This window comes from Drosophila innubila, assembly GCF_004354385.1.
Source record: "Drosophila innubila isolate TH190305 chromosome 2R unlocalized genomic scaffold, UK_Dinn_1.0 1_C_2R, whole genome shotgun sequence".
In the NCBI taxonomy this organism is placed as follows: Eukaryota; Metazoa; Arthropoda; class Insecta; order Diptera; family Drosophilidae; genus Drosophila; species Drosophila innubila.
The window spans coordinates 11408576-11428214 of record NW_022995374.1 but is presented as its reverse complement, the minus strand read 5'-3'; the positions used below and the strand labels follow the sequence as shown (position 1 = coordinate 11428214).

The window sequence follows — 19639 nt, the reverse complement described above, 5'->3', positions numbered from 1 at the left end:
TGAATACAAATTTTCTTTTGTAAAACGTTATAATTTCAGTTTTAACTGTTATTTTTATTGATCTGTTCTTAGTTGACACTTAATTAATAAATAAATAAGACATTGAATAAAATCTGCAGGGTATTTCCATAGTCGCCTACTTAAAATGCACGTTTTACATTTGCTAACTGTGATTTCTGTGCATTTTTAATGCGCGGCTAATGTGACGCCAAAAAACTTTGACTTTGACTTTGACTGAGATTTGTTGGTCAGCGGCAACGGAGTTTGCTTTGGATTGTATCCTTGATGCCTGGGACCTGGGCACAGCTAGAGCTCATATGTCAGCCTGACGACAGGCAAAGGGTTTTCCGGGCTGACCCAATGAGATCCTGGCCTGGCGCCCTCATGCATAATAGATAAATTATAAAAATAAGCACAACACATGCGATGAGTGGGTGGCGGAAAAGGGGAAGTACGTAGGATGAGCATGATGGTAGGGGAAGGGAAAGGGGAAGGGTAGACATCAGGCAACCTGTCAGCTATTGTCCTTCAGCACAAGTGTCCTTTTGTTTCGGCTCACGTCTCTCGTTAGCGAACAGCGCATTTTAAATTAACCATTTCTAATGCCATTTGCAGCAAAAGTCACTCAAATTGTCACTTTGATGTTTGACAGCAAGGACTTAGGCCCAAGGTTCGTTACCACACCCGGAGTCCACTACGAGTATCATGTACAAGGTACAATGTACATTAATTAATGCATGTGGATATGTCTCCATAGATTTTTATCTCACACTCTTTTCTCACTCATTTTTAACTGCACAATTAATCAGACGGTTAAGACCACATTTAATTAGAGGCTTTGCCCCGTTGAATGGTCAACCCAAAAAAAAACATGACAAAAAAAGGTTCATTTTTGTGCTGAGATACATTTTTTGTAGAGATTTTTATAAAAAAAATGGAATTTTCATTTGCGATATGATTTAGTTTGAATATTAAGATGAATATTTTGAAATAGAAAATTATCTTTTATAGAATTCTTAACATCAAGGCATACTTATTTTTAAATTTTTGAATTAAAAAAATCTTTCATTAAGATTGACCAAGTTAATCAGTTTCTTACACTTGCTTATGAATAAGTTATGAATAAGTTAATTAAAAAAAAATTGTTTTTAAAAGTTCGAAACTACTTTAGAAATTTTGGTTTAAGATCTATTTATTGTTCATTACTCTAATAATAAAATGTTGAAGACCTTCTATTTTCACTTTCACTTTTCCTATAACTCTATATAACTCTATCGGTTAATAAACACATAAGTTACTTATTTAAAAAACTACACTACAAAAATTTTTTCAATTTACTTATTAGGTTACGCTTTTTAAGGTGACATCATATGTTATGATCCCATAACGGAACTGCCTTATGCCATAAATAAAAGGAACAACTAATTTATTTTATGCTAGTTTTTTTTTTGCATAAATAAATGCAATTGAAATGCGAGGTAAACCCTTGAAATCGTAATCTTAAGCTCAAGTCAATAGTTCTTTTGGGGTTTGTACCTTGGCTTATTAGTTAAATGCCAACGAACTGCCCGCTGAAATGAAGGTAATAAAATGATTTTATGATTATTATCAACATCATCTGCGGCAAACTAACGTGTGGGCTCGTAAACCCAATTTCGCCAGAGATCCAGACGACGACAAACCGACAAATTGTCGACCCCTTTTTTTTCTTTTTTTTTTGTGTGTGTTTGGGGCAGTTCCGTTATGGTCGGCACTTGAAACGCACTCTTGCTTAGAGTTCTAGTTTCCGTCTTCCGCAAGATAGAGAGAGGGAGAGGAGAGAGAGAGAGAGAGAGAGAGAGATTATATCAGTGGGCAGACCGGAATCGCCAGGGGCACAAAAGACATCGGATGTGGCAATCGGACATGTTAATCTGTCGTATTCAGCGGATTCAAGTTCTTGCAATGCATTTCAATTACGAGTACTTCAACTTACAGTACACTGAAAAAAGAGACCAACTTCTAAAATCAAGAACATTCATCTCAAATATTTGATTCTTAAAATAAAACCATTTTAAGACCATATTACTAATTCTTAGTATATTAATCTAAACAAGCGAAGTTCTTAATTCAAAAATAAAAAGCTTAAATTGTTAGGAAAGTATAAATATCTCATATATTACAAAAATAAAAATAACAGAACAACTAACATTTATTAAATTAACCAAACCAAAAAAAATGTTAAATATATATATATATATATATATATATATATATATATATATATTTTTAATTTAAAAATTAATTTTTGTTATTTCTTGACTTATTTTTAAAGAACATTTATTCTTTTAGAAAGAACCTGGTCTTATTTAAAATGTTCTTAGAACCAAAATGTGTTTTCTTACTTTCAGAATTTTATGGTCTCGACACATTTTTTGGAACAAATTCTTAATTTTAGAACATTTTTTTAACAGTGTAGCAGTTTCGGGTCGCCCTTTATGACCGCTGTCGACGCGTGGCAAACGATCAAATACTCGTACTTAGCAGCTGCCACACCCCAAAACCAGCTGCCCCACAGTGGCAAGCAGCACGTGTCTGTGGTGCGGTAATGCGGTGGTGCGGTGGTACGGTGGTACGGTTGTGCGGTGGGAGAGCCACAAACTAGTCGAGGCTCCACTTTGCGGTTGACTGGCTTAAAAAACAGGTGCGAAAGTCAATTATGGACAGTCAGTCAAGCTGAAATCAGACTCAAAAACAAATCCAAAGCAAACCCTTTTCAATCAGTGAAAAAGGGCAAAGACAAACGGAGAGAGAAAGAGAGTGGGATGAGGGAAGAGGCGTTACCGCTTGCCACCGCAGGACGCACCCGACACGTCGCCAGGCGCATCATTAGAGAGCTGACAGTCGATCAATATCAATGCCTCAACCTAAACCTCAGAGTGCAGCAGAATGCAGCATTATCAATGAGCTTGTGGCACTCACTACCTGTTCATGCTACATATCCCTTCTCTTCCTCCGTCTCTCGCTCTCTCTCTCTCTCCTGCTGATTGATTTGTGTCAGCGCCTGCGCCTCCAGCGAGACAAATCCCGATGCCGATCCCGATGCCTTCTCCCTGATTGAGTCCAGTCTCATTCTCATTCTCATTTTCGTTTACCTTTTGAACTTCATTTTTCATTGAGACTTTTTACGCAATTTAACATTGGTTGATTCCTATTAGGGATCATCATTATGTGCCTTGATTGAACCTCATCGATGACTTGACATATCTGCTGGGTCTTTTAAGTGCAGCTCAAAATCTGATTAGGAATCCTAATTATTGTTTTCGTAAATAATATATTCATTCTGAAATGTTTTGAAATGCTGCACAGTTGGGTTCCATTGACAGTTGACCTGTGACAATTAGGACATAAGGTTTCCTTAGGCTATGGCTAGGCTTATTCGTCGCAAGGAGGTGTGTTTCGGGATAATCACTTTACTAAGAACTATATTTTAATGAAAACAAAAAAATTACAACAATTGTGTTTAATTAATATTGAAAAAATAAAAAATAAGTAGTTTTTCGTAACTTTTAAAATACAAATAAAAAATAACGCTTATTTTTTTAACCTTTTATTATAAAAATAAAAAATTTGTTTTACTCTTTGAAATAAAAGTAAAAAACTTGTAATTTTTTATTTTTATTGATTTGTAAAAAGAGTTGATGGGAAAAATGAGGCTAGAAAAAAATCAGCTTTTACTTTTTTGGACTTATACTCTTCATTTGCATATAAAAACTATCTGATAGCAATTTTCTGAACTTTTTAAAGTCGATTTTTTTAATGTTTGCTTAAGTTTTCATTTTATAAACTGAAAGATGTTTTTACTTAAAATGTTTGAAAACTAATTTTGGGTTCAAATTTGATCAAATAATGCAATAGAGTTACTTATTAAGTTAATAAGATAAACTACAATTACTTATTGTATGTATCATTTCTTTCCGAGAGCTAAAACTTGTCGGTCTATTTTATAATAACATAAAGCAATAATGCCACTTTGATAAATGTATGCAAAGTGAGATTTCCCCCTCCACCAAAGGTGAGCCACCCTCAAACTACACATAACCACAACACACACTCACACACACACACACACAACTACCCCCAACGCCAAATATTATATGAAAGAAGTGAAAGATTTATGCAAGAATCATCTGAAGCGAGAACCCATAAAAATACGTCCAAATTAAATCCTTTAAGGCTAAAAATGTGAGGCAACATTTCAACGTGTATTTCATTTAAATTACCAAGAATTTATCATGGCATAAAGACAAAGAACAACAGCGAAAAGAAGCAAGTAAGAAGGGGAATCAAGCGCGAATATGCGTATACGCAAATGTGGAAGAGTGACTTCAGTTCACAGGGTGTGGAGTGGTGCAGAGTGGTGCGGAGTGGTTCAATCGAGCGAGTGAGAGAGTGAGAGAGCTCCCCGGGGAGTGGGCCAAGCGAAATTGTGCCTTGGAGTCGCATAAGACGTGCAACGGCCAAAGTGGCACCAAAAGTATGCACATGGGAGCCACCAAAATGTGGATGTGGGGCAGAGCCAACACACACACACACACACACACAACCAATTGGCATGGTCTGAAAGATACTCAGAGTGTGTGTGTGTGTGTCGTAAAATGTTTGCCGAGTTTTTATGCGAAATGAAAACGTCTTTCGCGAAAAGAAGAAACAACAACTTTGGACAGCAGAAAACAGAAGAAGTGCAGATAGGAAGAGTGTGGCAAGAGAACTCACGGCACAGGAGAGGACAGTGTCCGCCTGCTCCATGGAGACACAAGGGAAACGGTAAAAGGGAAAAGGAAAACGGGAAACAGGCAACAGGAAACCAGAAACTTGCTGTGGCAACACCTAACGCACATAAATCATGCAAAAGGTGGCAACTGAATGCAACAGCAACTGAAGTGTTTGGGGCGTGTCATAACTTTTGGCTTCGCATCGACTCCTTTGGGGCGGGGATTTGGCTCAGCCAAAGGACTCGCGGGAAACAGTCAGCGAGGAGACGACGCCTTCTGTTTTGCTCAAAACTTGTAAAGAAATTGGAAAAAGTAACTCAAAAAACAATGCGATGTTCGTTGTACATTGGCCGTTGTCCGTTGTCCTTTCTCCGCTTGCTGCAGCTGACAAGGCGACGACTGCAGCGTTTTTCCTCAGCCCTTTTTTTCACTTCCTTCAAGGAGCAACTTTTCAGTATTTTTTCTTTTCATTTTCTTCTCACTTGTTTAGCTTTGGTGTCAAGGTGTTTTTACACCTGAGATTTGCAAAGTTATGCACAATCTTTTGCCACTCTTTTTCGACTTTACATATTATTTATGGCACAACTTGAGATATAGAGTAGCTACATGTATAGTTTTGTCGAGCTGTGAAACTTATTAGATGCGTGTTGACCCAATTAAAATGCGTTGTTTAAGCGGCACTTGAGTGATCTCTGTGGAAACGTGATCTTGGCCCTTTGAGAGTCACACACATACACAAACACACATACACACGCAGATAGAACGGTTCATTAACCGCACCAGTTTTCCATCAGAGTGAAAGAGATCTCAATCTAAAGCAATTTGTGTTTATTTCTTGAGAAAGCAACGGACTTGTACTTAACAAGCTGCCAAACACTGTGAGAATTGGCACTTTAAGCGGACATCTTCAACCTCATAAGATAACTTAAAATAAGCTAGTGAAAAGTGCTTGACTAAAAGATACCCTGCACGTTTAATATCTTTCGTTTTTTTTTCAGTAACTTTTATTTTTATAGTTTTTTTTTGTTTTTGTGAAGTTTAAGCATGCCAAAGAATGTATTATATGTTAGTCAAACTACATACTAAGTTTAATAACTCTAGCTCAAATATTCGCGGAGTTCGAATAGGCTTGTTAAACATAGAGTAGATAAAAGCTACTTCTGTGGTTCCTAAAATATAAAACAAAACAATAAACTAAATTTTTTTTTCTCTAAATGTAGTTTAATTTAAGAGAAAAAAAAATCAATTTTAATTTTAAAAATTTAAGAAAAATAAATAGATTTTATAGATTTTAAAGAATAAGAAACTAAATAGCTAGGTTTAAGTAGCAATATTAAGCTATCCTTCTTAATAAATTATGTACAAGTAATTTCTATAATTGTAGCCTAATGAAGTAAATAATAAGCAAACCCTTTGCTCTGCAGCTTTACAGGGTATTTGCTATTAAAGCCCAAACGCAATCCAAAAACCCCTTTATGCGGAGACAGCAATTATTTATGGTCTTAGACGTGGACATGTGAGGCGCTTTTGCAGTTGTTGTTGCTGTTGTGGTTATTTCTGGTTGTTTGTCTTGTAAGACAAATGTGTAATTAATTGCGTCGCATCAAAAGGAAACTTGGAACGGAACTAACTAACTATTTGCATACTCCATGTCACTGTTAAAAAGATACAAACTACTTGAACTACTCCCTTACCCTCTCCACAACTATTCTTAGCACTTCCTGGTTCTCGTACACGTGCTATTAATAAATCAAAAGGACAAGTTAAGATTCCAACTCAGAATCCAGCCCAAGCGGAAGTCCAAGGCAAAGGCAAATTCAAACAAATGAAATGACTTTCGCAAAACTTTGACAAAGAGTCCAAGGATATATCCTCTGCCCTAACCACTTCCCACCTTACCCCTGCAACTAATTGCATTTCATTGCATACATTTAGGCGCTGCAGCTGCAGCTGCTTCTTCTCCTTTTTTCTTCGAATCACATCGCAAGGCCGTAAAACGTTTCAAAATTGTTGCCAAATAGCCTTGGAACCATCGAGATTTCCATGGAGCCAAAAACCACACACACACACACTCACACACACAAGTGGCACAGTGCCTCCCTGAGAAGTCGAAAGGGGGGAATGAAAGAAGAAAAGCAACTCGACCCGAAGGGGCTTCAAGCAGTTGCAGGGGGTCTACAGACTGGCCAAGTGTTGAGTGCTATGCGGTAGGTTAACTAAGTGTATACACTGCAAAAAATACTTTTAACACATATGTGATATATGATTTTCCACACGAGGAAAATGAATTTTTAAAGTAAATAAAGCCTTGAATGATAGTAATTTGTGAATAAAATATATATATTGATGTTAATTTATTTTGTATTTTATCAAAAAAAAAAATGATAATAAGAAAAGTGAACAAAGTTATTTTTTCCCAAATAAATGTTATTATTTTATATTAAACTTGCATTGCATTTTTAAAGTAAATCAAGCCTTGAAAGACAGTAATTTGTTAATTAAATATATATATTGATGTTTATTTATTTTATATTTTATCAAAAAAAAAAATAATAATAATAAGAAAAGTGAACAAAGTTATTTTTTTCCCAAATAAATGTTATTCTTTCATATTAAAATTGTTCTAAATATATATAACTAGATTTTATTAAGTAAGCTTACTAAAAAAACACTTTTGTAATTTTTTTTAAAAGGTGAATTTAAAAATGGATAAACCTAGGACTTTAAAGACATTAAATAATGGAACTAAGAACTAAATTTTTACACTTTCAATATTAAAATTCTAAGTTTCAACCAACGGAATTATTTTAAAAGTGATTGATAAATCTTGCTAAATTTAAAAATAGTTTAGTAAAAACCACTTTTATTTGCTTACTTAAATTGAATTTTGTTCAAACTTAGAATCGTTTCTCTCAGTGCAGTCATAGCATAAGAAAAACTAGTGAAGGCATCAAAGCAATGCCAGCTCAGTCGAGTTCCTCAGTCCGACAAGTTGAGTGTGAATGAATGTACTTGTATATGAATGTGAATGTGAATACGAATACGAATGGACGTGGAGGAAATGGGCAGCTTCCAGACTCTGAAGCTGGCAAGGACAACAAGCAGCACAAGTAAAAGGAAGTCTGCGGAAAACAACAACAGAAAAAATATGGAAGGAAGTGCTGAAGTGTAGTTAGAGGAGAGGAGAAGGCAGAGATGGGAAGGGAAGTGAGAAAACGAAACAAATAACACAGAAAAAGCATACGAAATGGCACTAGAGAGAAATGTGGCAAACTGTGTGGGAGGTGGGCAAGAAGGGGGATGGAGTAGAGAGGTAGGAGGGTAGGTAGGGTCATATTGTGGCCGTAGCTCATGATGCTGCTGCCTAGCCAATTGCTGTCCCTCTTCCTCCGTCCCACTGTCCCGCTTTCCCACTGTTCGACAGCTCGTAAATGGCAACGAGGATGTATGTGGTGAAAGTGAAGTGGCACTGCCACAATTCGCTTGCCACTGACTGTGGCGACTTGGTTTCGACACGGAGAAGAGACAGAAGGATAGAGAGTGGCGAGTGGAGTCTGCTTGGTGTTGATTGCTGCTTGGGGTTTTTAAAACGTAGTTAGACGATGGGTCCGGGGAGGTGGCGCCACCAGATGAAACGACACCCGCGGCACAGGTGTAGAGCACCCTGGAGTGTCGTCTCCGTTAGCCATATAATACCCCATACGGCAATTTTCAATGGTTATAGCGAGGCGACACATTGCCACATTGCCACATGGCAGCAATTGCTTGATTTCATTTTCATATGTGTGACTTAGAACTCACCTGAGTAAAAACTGTCCAGACTATGCAGCTCCTCATCATCATCATCATCCTCATCGTCATCATCGTCGTCGTCAACATCATCATCGTATATCTCATCGGCGCTGAGACTAAGCAAATCATCAACATCCTCCTCAATGTCAGCCACATTTTCAATTTCATTTTGCTTCAGCTTCACATTTTCCTTTTTAGCTTCCTTTTCAGCTGCAGCATTTATATTACCTATAAGATGAAGTAGAAGAAGAAGAAGAAGAAGCAGATGTAGATGTAGATGTAGACACATAGTTAGTTTTAGTATTTGTTGCAACATAGATGTGGCACGTTCTGGCAGAGACGCCGCTGGCTGCTGCTACTGCTGCTGCTGCTGCTGTTGTTGCTGCATGCCACGTGGTCCCCAGTTGCAAGGAATTTTGATTATGCTAAGCCCTTGGGTGCCATAATTCCATGCCCAAGCATAGCCCAGCTGACCCCTGACCCCACTCGTTCCTTATCCTCCCCATCACTCCCTTCCCCATTGAGTATTGCCTTAAGAGCGAATTAAGAGTAATAACTGACAATGCGCAGAATCTGCAGAGTCCTTTTTGAATGCCAACAAAGAGCGCAACTTGTTTTGGTTTATATTACAATCAATCTGTCTCTCTCTCTCCCTCTCTTTCCTCACTCTCTTTCGCTGCCATTCTTTGGCTAATAGAAAACAGCTGTTGGCCAAGTCAAGCACGTGTTCTGTCAGCCTCATGGCTTGAGATTTGTTCTTAGGTTTGAGTTTGAGTTCCGTCTGCGTCTACCGCAAGGAATGCGTGAATTTCCTGGCGTTACCCATACGCACCGTTTGACGCGCCTTTGTCTGGACATTCCGTGGTATTAAATATCTGTGTGTGTGTGGGTGTGTGTTTGTGTGGGATGTCTTAAGTAAATGTCTCAGTTATGAGCGTCTGGAGTTATGTTATTAATGCTTGGGTTGTCAAAATAAAAGTGGCTAACGGAATGGCATCTTGACTGAATTTCACTTAAGCTAACGATTTTAATTGAGTTTTGCAGTAAATCTTATGATTATCTATGTCATAAGTCATACCTTTCACAGATACGATAGATATAACTAAGACATAGCTATGTTTTGTAAAAGAAACAGTTATTGCATATTTTTATGCGCTCAACGTACTGATCGCAACTTTAATTAGTCATAACTTCCCCAATATATTTTCGATTTTCATGAAATTAAGTAGAATAATACATAATTATAAAAAGAAATATTTAATCATGAGAATATCATTATATTTTTAAAGCTGTTGGTATGGTGGAGCTTTTGCCATTTCCGTGTAATTTAGATATATTTCATTTTAATCTATTCTTTTTACAAACTCAGTTGAGTCTGGTTAACCATTGATATTTAAATATGGATAAATATACAGATAACTCTAAATTTTTTTAAAGTGTAAATTCTATCTTATATATTTAGTTTTGCCTCATTTTATCGCCCTTATATCGAGTTGAGTTTGATTTACTAAAGTAATTCGCAGATATACACGTACTTAGATCATATCTGGAGTAAATTTTGTATCTTGTAGATATACATACTCAAGACTCATTTTATTGTACACTCTGCCAGCAATCAGCCATAAAAAACTCGATGAGTCTGAGTATTGAGTACCCATCTAACCTTTAACGTATGAACATAACTTTCGCATGATTCCACGCTCAATTCAATCAACCTTTGAGTCAGGCGTTCCATCTATATGGATCTAATGAAAACCCCAAATAAGTTCATTAAGTAGATTCAAATGAAACTCAGACTGAGAACTCGTATAATCCACAAACATTTTCGAGATACTTTGGCTTTCGTTTTTATTAGTTTCTAATGACAAAATGAAATTTTCGCAGTGAAGGCTCTAAAAATCTACAACAGCAACAGCAACAACAAGAGGTCAAAGCCATGGACTGTGCAACATTCTAAGCGACAACATTTGAATTTGGGGCGCATTTCTTTGATGAGACCAACAACAACGATGATGATTCACGATGCTGGCGACGTTTTCACGATGTGCTTTTATGCTACTTTGCATACGCATACACTGATAAAAAAAACTGTTCTAAAATTAAGATTTTGGTCTCAAAACAAAGAAAACACATCTTGGTTTCGAGAGCATTTCAAATAAGAACAAGTTCTTATTTTAAGAATAAATTATTCTTGAAATTTAAATAAAAAAAATTATAAATTAAAAGATTTTTAAAATTTATAATTCTTTTCTTTTTCATTTTGACTTTTATACATTTTATTCTGTCTTGGTAATTTTATAAATGTTATAAATGGTAATATGATCTTCAAATGCTCTTATTTTAAGAACAAAATTTTTAAGATGAATGTTCTTGAGTTTAGAATTTGTTTTTTTTATTTCAGTGTACGCGCATAGCAATGGGAAAGGTGGGGAGTTAGGGTAGGTGGTAGGGGGAGCGAGGGAGTTAGTGTCAGGATCTGGGGGTCATAGAAAACAGCGAATGTTGCCACACGTCCAATAATCCTTGTCCTGCAACTGGGGAATACTTCATCAGCGGAAACAAAATTTTACGAATTTCCTCGCTTCGTGTGTGTGTGTGCGTGTGTGTGTGTGTGTGTGTAGCATGTAGCTGTTGCACGTGTGCCAGACGCCATCTAGCGGCCAGCATTGGCAACCACACGGACAAGTTTTAACATGCCAAAAACGCAATGCAAGTGCTACGTTTCGTCTGGCGACTTTGACACGCCGTTGCATGCTCCCTCCCCTCCCCCCTGTCCCAGCCCCCTCTCTCTCTCTCTCTCTGATGATGATTATTCAACATGCGCTCTTTGGGGAGCCGTATGGCCGTGTCCCCTGTATACCCTACCACCCTCTTCCCCTGTTTTGCCTCTCCTCTCCTCATCCCACATTCATTTGCTGACTTCTTTTGCTATAGCTATGTCTCCATCTCCCCTCTCTTTCTATTAGTCTCTCGCTCTTGCTCTTGCTCTTTGTGGCATGCTATGAAATTGGCTTTCGTCGAATTGTTGCTTTGAGTTTTGCAAATTTTTCGACGCTCATTGCGCTTTTATGGGTGGCAAGAGCGGGGGGAGGGGGAGGGAGGTGTAGTAGCAGAGTTTTGGTTGCATTCATCAGCATCGACAGGCGTCCTGGCTAATTTTATGGCTCGCATCTTGCGCGCTCGTCATGTTAATGAAGCTTATGCGTATGTGTGTGTGTGTGTGTGTGTGTGGCTCATAAATCGAACGAAATTTGCATATGAAGTCAGCGCCATCTTGCGGCCATTAGACGAACAGCGCGCGTTTTTATGATGAGCACTTTGATATTTGTTGTTGTAGCTGCTACAACAGCAACAGTTGTTGTTGCTGCTGTTGTGGCTGATGTTGTGGCTGATGTTGTGGCTGATGTTGTTGCTGTTGCTGCTGTTATTGCCGTTGTTTTAGGTGTTTTTATTTTAGTTGTTGCTGATTATGCTGCTGCTGTTGTTGCTGCTGTTGTAGTTGCTGTTGCTGCTGTTGTTGCTGCTGCTGTTGCTGCTGCTGTTGTTGCTAATGTTGTTGCTGCTGTTGTAGCAGCTGTTGTTGCTGCTGATGTAGTTGCTGCTGCTATTGATGCTGCTGTTGTTGCTGCTGCTGTTGTTTCTAATGTAGTTGCTGCTGTTGTTGCTAATGTTGTTGCTGCTGTTGTTGCTGCTGTTGTTGCTGTTGCTGTTGTTGCTGTTGTTGTTGCTGCTGTTGTTGCTGCTGTTGTTGCTGCTGTGATAGCAGCTGTTGGTGATGTTGTTGTTGCTGTTGCTGTCATTGCCGTGCGCCACGCCCACTTATGACTATCGCCGCCTACAGCAACAAGCAGACCACTTGCGCAAATTTCCCAAAGCGATGCCTACGACAGCAGCAGCAACAACGGCAGCAACAACAGCAGCAACAACAACAACAGCAACCACAACAACAGCAACAACAATGCGTTGGCACAAAACTGACTAACGGGACCTGGACACTGCATTGAGAAGGAGACAAAGTCCATCCAAACTGCGCCAGCGCGCATTTCCCAAAGGAAAAACTGAAGCGGCCGCCGACTGTCGACTCCCTCAGGGAAACGGAGAGTGAGACAGCGAGGGAGACACGGACAGAGAGTAAGACAGAGGGAGGGAGGAGTAGAAAGGGGTAACTAGACAGAGAGACAGAGAGATAGAGAGAGAGAGATACTCTCAATGCGACGCTGGCGCTCTTAATTCGATTCGTTTGCTCCTTTGCCTGTGTCTCCAGCTGCTCCTTTGCCTCCTTTGACTCCTCTGCCTCCTCCAGCTCCTACCCCCCACCACCGCTCCTTGGGGAATTGTTGCGCAAATGCTTTTTGTGTGTTTCTGCTTGAAAATTATTGCAAGCAAAATAAAAAGGCAAATGCCACACAAAGCGCATATATAGATATAAATATATCTCTATATACATATCTATCTAATATAAGTATAATAATAAAGGCGGCATGTAATCGAAGCCAGAAGTCACCTAGGGGACTTACAGGGGGACAACGGGGGGCTAGAGGGACTCCAAGATGTCTCAAATGCAATTAACAGGCGATAAATGACTTATGCAGTGCACAAAACTGAGCAGTTTCAATTGCCTGACTGACTGACTGACGCTGACCTCAAGCAGTCCATAGGATCTATATTTATGTTATCGATAATATGTCAAAATAAATACTTTTTAAGAATACAATTGGCATGCCTTAATTTTGTCTTTTCTTACTGTAAAGCAGCTGGAGCTCTATTCTCAGTGCTCTATCCGTTATAGTTTTGTACTCGTAAATAGCGCCAGAGAAACGCACAAGCACTCAAGCGGATATTTGGCTATCCTGAGCGAGCTTACAAAAATAAATAAATACATTGTAATCGCCAGCTACCTTATTTTTCTTAAGCTTTGATCTTTATGTCTTTAACTCTGGATTATTTAGTAGATTTTGATACTTTTTTAAAATCAAACAGCTATAACTTTGTCAAATTTTAACAGATTTTCTTGATGAATGGCATTTTTTTATTATTTGGTCTCTATTTTGATTCTGTATTCAGTATTTTTCCATCACTGTCCATTTTTTTTTGCTTACTATCCCCTTAAAGCTTTCCCAAACTCTTCAAACTGTCATAACTTTGTCAAATCTTTACCGATTTCCTTTCGAAATGTCAATTTTATCATTATTTGAGCTCTGTTTCAATTCTGCATTATAATTTAAAAATTAAGTTTTTTTTCTATGACTGTCAATTTTTTTACATATTCGCCTTTCTAATTTTTCAAAAAAAAAAAAATAAGGGCTTTGGGGAAACTCGATGTACATTTAGATTATAAACTCGATTTACAGTTTGATTTTACATCACTAGTATTTACTATCGCTATAATCATTAATCAATGAACATGTGGTACAGTGGAACAGCATTGACGCCATCAAAATTTGTCCTACCATTTGTCAAGTTTCCAGATATCATTCCTCACACACACACACACACACACATCGACTACATGCAATTCCCTAATCAAAGTCAGCTGAAAGCAATGAAGTTTTGTCATAAAATTTTACGCACCTTACGAAACTCCCACGGGTCCCCCTCCCTACCTCTCTCCCATCCCTTTGCTTTGCACCTGATAATTTAACATTACACACACACTCAAAGAGAGAGAGAAAGAGAGGGAGTTGAGAGGAGCGAGATGATAACTCACTTTTGTTTCATTTTTCGATACACAACGGAATAATAATGGCAAAATGAGCAACTTCGCTATGCAACAAGAAGATGTCTCGGTCTCGGTCTCAAGATGCTCCCCAATGAGCATACCAATAAACATGCTACACACACACACACACTCTGATATAGTATTTACTCAGTTGGCTCCTACTGTGCATCTTCCTCTTCATCTGCTTCTCTCTCTCTCTCTCTCTCTCTCTCTCTTACTCTTCTTTCGCCTCGCCTGCTTATATGGCAATGTATAATTTTTATTCGCACCCAGGTTGCTCCCCATGGATGTGTCGTCGTCTCCTGCACACACACACAAACACACCCAACCCCCTTCCCCAAGTGGCAAGGGAGGCCGAATGTTTGAGTGTGCAACCACATAACCGAAATATTGCAACATAAAACTTTACACAAATATAATCTATAAGCAGCAAAACTCATATTAATGTCATAGCATATGAAAGAGACAGCTACAGAAAGAGCGAAAGAGAGAGAGAGAGAGAGAGAAAGAAGGGAGATAAGCTAGAGTGAGATAGATAGAAATTGAGTGAGAGAGTGCGAGTGTATTATAGGAATAGCCTTGGATAGCTAACGTCACAAGTTTAAGTCTGAGTGTGACACTTTGGCGTTCATTCAGGCGCACAGTGGTACAAAAGCAGCATTTTAATGACTACAAATTTTAAGCAATTTAGCAATTGCAATATTTAACAATTCAAATAAATTACAACGAGTTTTTAATCTTATTCAATCGCAATGTACGAAAATTCAAGCTAAATTTTATAATCCATAGAAAAAATTTATCAAATAATTTGATTGAAATATAAAAAAAAAAAATACAATAATTATTTAATGAAAAAAAAATTTAAATATTTAACTTTGAAAATAAAAATACAAAGCTAGAATCGAATTATAAAATGATTTAATCAGGCAAAGAGTTCTGTAAATATTTATTTTTTGAGAAAGCTGTATGCCGAAAAATGATTGAACTGAAATGTTTACAGTGACTAAGATAAATTTAGCTCATTAAGATATAATAGGAAGGTTAAATTTGAATAATACTAGAATAATGGTAGTCAATTAAATAGAGATATCTTATAGATATTGCTATTATCTATAACTATTTTTCAATTGTAATTTGAATGGTAAAGCAATAATTTTTGTCATAATTTTGAGTCCACTGTTCTGGGCCTGTTGGTGGCCCAACTTGGGCCATGTTGTTGATGCGCACAAAAGGGCCAATTCGTTCTCGCCGGGTTTCGCATGGCAGCAGCAACAACAACAACAGCAGCAACAACAAACAGTGAGGCAGAAAGACAATTTTCGGATCCCCCAAACTTATCACAGCCTCTCGATTTCCCTTTAGAACATTATACAACACACTGGAGAGCTGTGGCAGTACGAGAGTCAGAGTCAGAGTGAGAATACGACGCAAAGGGCGGCAGGAGGGGGCATGGGGAAGAGGGGGAGTGGAGAGGGGGCAGGTTTCATGGCTACAATGACAGTAAACGAGGCGACTGCGACGCGACGCAGCAGCAGAGGACGCACTGCAGCAGTGTACTTGTCATATACAGAGGGAGCAAGAGAGCAGAGAGAGAGCGGGAGAGAGAGAGAGAAAGAGAGTGTGTGTGTGTAGCTGCGCGCACTGGTGATAAAGTTTGGCCCTCCATAGTGCCGTTAGTGGGGGGCTTGTGTTGTGCGAGTGAGGTTAAAACCGACTTGGTCCGAGCCAGAGGCAAAACTTGAGCTCACAGGTACAACAACAACGGCAGCAACAACAACAACAATAGCAACTACAACAGCACCCAGACGTAGCACATGCCACAGCTCGTCCAGCTGCCTGCTGCATGCTCCCAAATGGTTGGCTACATAAGAGTGAGCAGAGTGGGAGAGAGAGAGGGAGAGAGGGAGAGAGAGGAAGAGGAGAAGGTAGTGGGGTCTAGTCTGATGATGATGTTCTATGCCGCCGCTTGGCTTGTCTGCTGCTCCAGCGGGAATATGTCCCGGCAACAGAGAAAAGAGCAACAAATAATGAACAAACACACACACACACACACACGCTAGAGAGCTGCATGTGTGTGTGTGTCATCGGTTTGTGTTCTATTTAAACATGGCGCTTGCTTTATTATTGTTGGCTAAACCATAACAACAACAGCAACAATAACAACAGCAACAACAACAACAACTGGAGCTCTGCCTTAACGAGCAGCGCTTTGAATCGATGGCTTTACACACCCAAGTGCCATAATCCAATGACGCACAGGAATATCAAATACAACAACAACAAACAGCACACACGTGTATTGGTTTGTATATGTACATATATACATGTATGCCTGTGTGCTCATGTAAATGTACGCGTGTATGATGCCGCATGGACACATCAAACTTTATGCACCGACAGCAGCAACAGCAACAACGGCAACAACAACAACATCAGCTACAGCCTCCCAGAAGCAGCACACAGGGTGACTCACCTAAGGCAAAGAACATTACAAAATATTGCCTACTTTACAGCGCAACAAATTGTAGAAAACGCAATTACTCCCTCCTAAACTTAATATTAATATTATATTATTTTTTTATTATTAAAGCGCATCTAACTGTTTACTATAGATTAATATTCTTGTTTAAGCTTTAAGCTATATTTTTAAGAGAGATAGTCACTGAATTTGAACCAATTCTATTATGAAGATGATCTTATTAATTTGTCCAGCCATTTTAGTTAATTAATCGTAAGAAAATGCTTATTTTCTATAAATTTGATGTATGTTTTCTGTACTTTAATGCATAATTAGGATTACATATTACAAGAATTGATTGGAAAGTTTCAGTTGAATCAAAAATATGTAATTTATGTACAGTTTTACTTTAAAAAGTAAGATAAGTATGTATATTTTTTATTTATATATATAACTATAAACTGTCGATTAAATATTATTACTAGATGCTTAACATACTTTTTATTTATATCTATAACTATAAACTATCGATGAAATATTATTACTAGCTGCATTTTATAGACACCCTGTTTGTGTAACATTATCCAATTTACCAGCTAGTTTTGGTCTTTTAAACCGTCACTAGTTGTGCATCAATGGACGCAAAAGCTCGAGACTGGAACCGAAGCTGATGCTGGAGTAGTCAGTAAAAGAGCCACAGCAACAACAACAATAACAACAACAGCAACAACAGCAACAACAACAACCAGAAGAGACTAACATTTGCTATTTATGAGACTGTCGAGAGTTATTAGCCGGACATGTCAATGCCTCGTGGGGAATGCCCCAAGACGATGACTTGGACTTGGAAATGGAAATGGGGGCGAACTACTCTTCCAAGATGTGTGTCTATGTTGCGTTGTTGTTGAGAGGCAATTGAGAGAGGTGAAGGGAAAGGGAAGAGGAGAGAGCACTGCTTTGCCGTTCATATCGCATATATATCTTTTGCGAAAAGGCAATAAAATATGCAAATTGAAGTCAAACTTACCAGTGGCATCGCCACCGCTGGACCTCAACTTGCAGTGCCCATTGGCGTTGCCAGTGGCAGCAGCATCCCCAGGGTGTTGTACTTCTTCTGTAGCTGCAACTGTGCCACTGCCTCTTCCTGCTCTTGCTCCTCTTGCTGCTGCTGCTGTCTTTGTTGTTGTGGCAGCTGTGGCATCATCAGCTGTTGGTTGCCAGCTTTCTTGCCGTTGCCGTGATTCATTGGGCTGCTCCTTTACAGTCTCATTCTCATCGCCACTGAGGCCATCCTCTGGCTCGTCATCCTCCTCGCAATCCTCTTCATCGGCGCTAAATAGCTCCTCTTTGGGCTCAAGCAAATCAGATGCCTTGGGCGACTTTGTGATGCCACCTTCGCCATTCTCCTCCTCCTTTTCGCCAACTGCAATGAGATGATTTAAAGCTAATCAATTGATTAAGACCATCGAATGTGCGAGCAACAATTAAAAAAAAAATGTTTGCTTGTGCGTCTCTCTGGCGCTAGTTATTTAAACATAACGGATTGAGCACTTGGAGCAGCAGGAGCAAAGGCATTTATATATGATAAAAAACAGTTGAGTGTGTACGACTGTGGTATACTCTATAAAATGTTAAATTAATGCCTTAGCATACACTTTAAAACATTTATCTGCAGGGTATTTAGGTTGCATGTTCAATTGACTAATGTTTGCAATGCGAGTACTCGATACTCTCCTACCTATAATCATCACACTCATACTCACACCTATGCACACACTCACACCCATACCCATACTCATGCAGATTATGCTAAAGCACTCCCCGGGCGGCCATCGTGCCAAAAATTCTATTTACACGTTTTGTGTTTTATTGTTGGTGCTCCGTTTTTCGAGCTAAAGAAAACTGTTGCCAATAGCTCAAAACTCCAAAGTGTGTGTGTTACCCAGTGTGTGTGTGTGTGTGTGTGTGTCTGTGTCTCTGGCAAAAGCCGCACGTGATCGATGGCGCTCACATGGCTGTTGCCAGTCTTGAGGGGGTCGTTGCCGTTGCCAAAACAACTGCCTTAAAAGTAATTGCAAGGGGTGCATCAGCAACATCAACATCAACAACAACACACTCAACCACAACAACAACAATAAGCTCTACGAAATGAAAATGTGGAACATGTGTAATTGTGCAATTAAATTGAATTTTTCATAAATTTGTTGTTGCCAAAGTGAGTTGTGAGGTGCTAAAGGCAAACAAATGTTGAGTTTTATGTGTCTTGTTCAACTGGACGAGCCACAGGTGGAATATCATTTACCAAGTGTATGTTGTGTAGCCAAAAAAATTTGCCATAAGATTAGAAAATTGTGGGATTATTCCTTTTCTTTAAATGTTCCTTTTACAAATCCACGCAGTTTCTACTACATATATTTTAATATTTTATGTCTGTATTTAGTTTTAAATTTCAATTGTATTGCACCAGGTGATTTTTTTTTTAAAGAAAATGTTTCTTTACTAACTTTTTATAGAATAGATTGTAATGCCTGAATTTTATATAAACTGAATTTAAATTTGTTCCTAATAACTTTAGTATATTTATAAGAATAAATAATCTATTAAATTAAATTAATCTTTTCTATTTTTTCAGTGATAGAGTGTTGTATTCTACAGTTTTGATTATTATGTCAATAATAAACTAATCAAAGATTTGGTTTAATAAATATAAAAGCTTTCTGATAGAAATGTATTACAATAGGGAATATAAAATAAATGTTAAAAACTAAACACACTTCATTTCAAATCTTTCTCAAACTTGTAGTAGATATTGAGTATTTGAATATCCTATCAAATACAACATATTCTCATCTGGCATGAAGTGAATTTCTTTGCCTAAAATAATAATTTTTATAGGATTTGAAATTTTTCCAAGTC

At 38.2% G+C, this 19639-nt stretch overlaps 1 protein-coding gene across 1 annotated transcript in view; it reads right to left on the bottom strand.

Moving 5' to 3' along the window:
* Nucleotides 1–19639, bottom strand: part of LOC117782929 (zinc finger protein 423 homolog) — a 37854-nt gene that overhangs the window by 14516 nt on the left and 3699 nt on the right. The window contains exons 2-4 of the mRNA XM_034620029.1: nucleotides 17986–18146; nucleotides 8632–8718; nucleotides 8556–8586 (exon numbers count right to left, since the gene is read on the bottom strand). Coding sequence (XP_034475920.1) covers nucleotides 8556–8586; nucleotides 8632–8718; nucleotides 17986–18146 — 279 coding nt within the window. The remainder of the gene's footprint in view (nucleotides 1–8555; nucleotides 8587–8631; nucleotides 8719–17985; nucleotides 18147–19639) is intronic.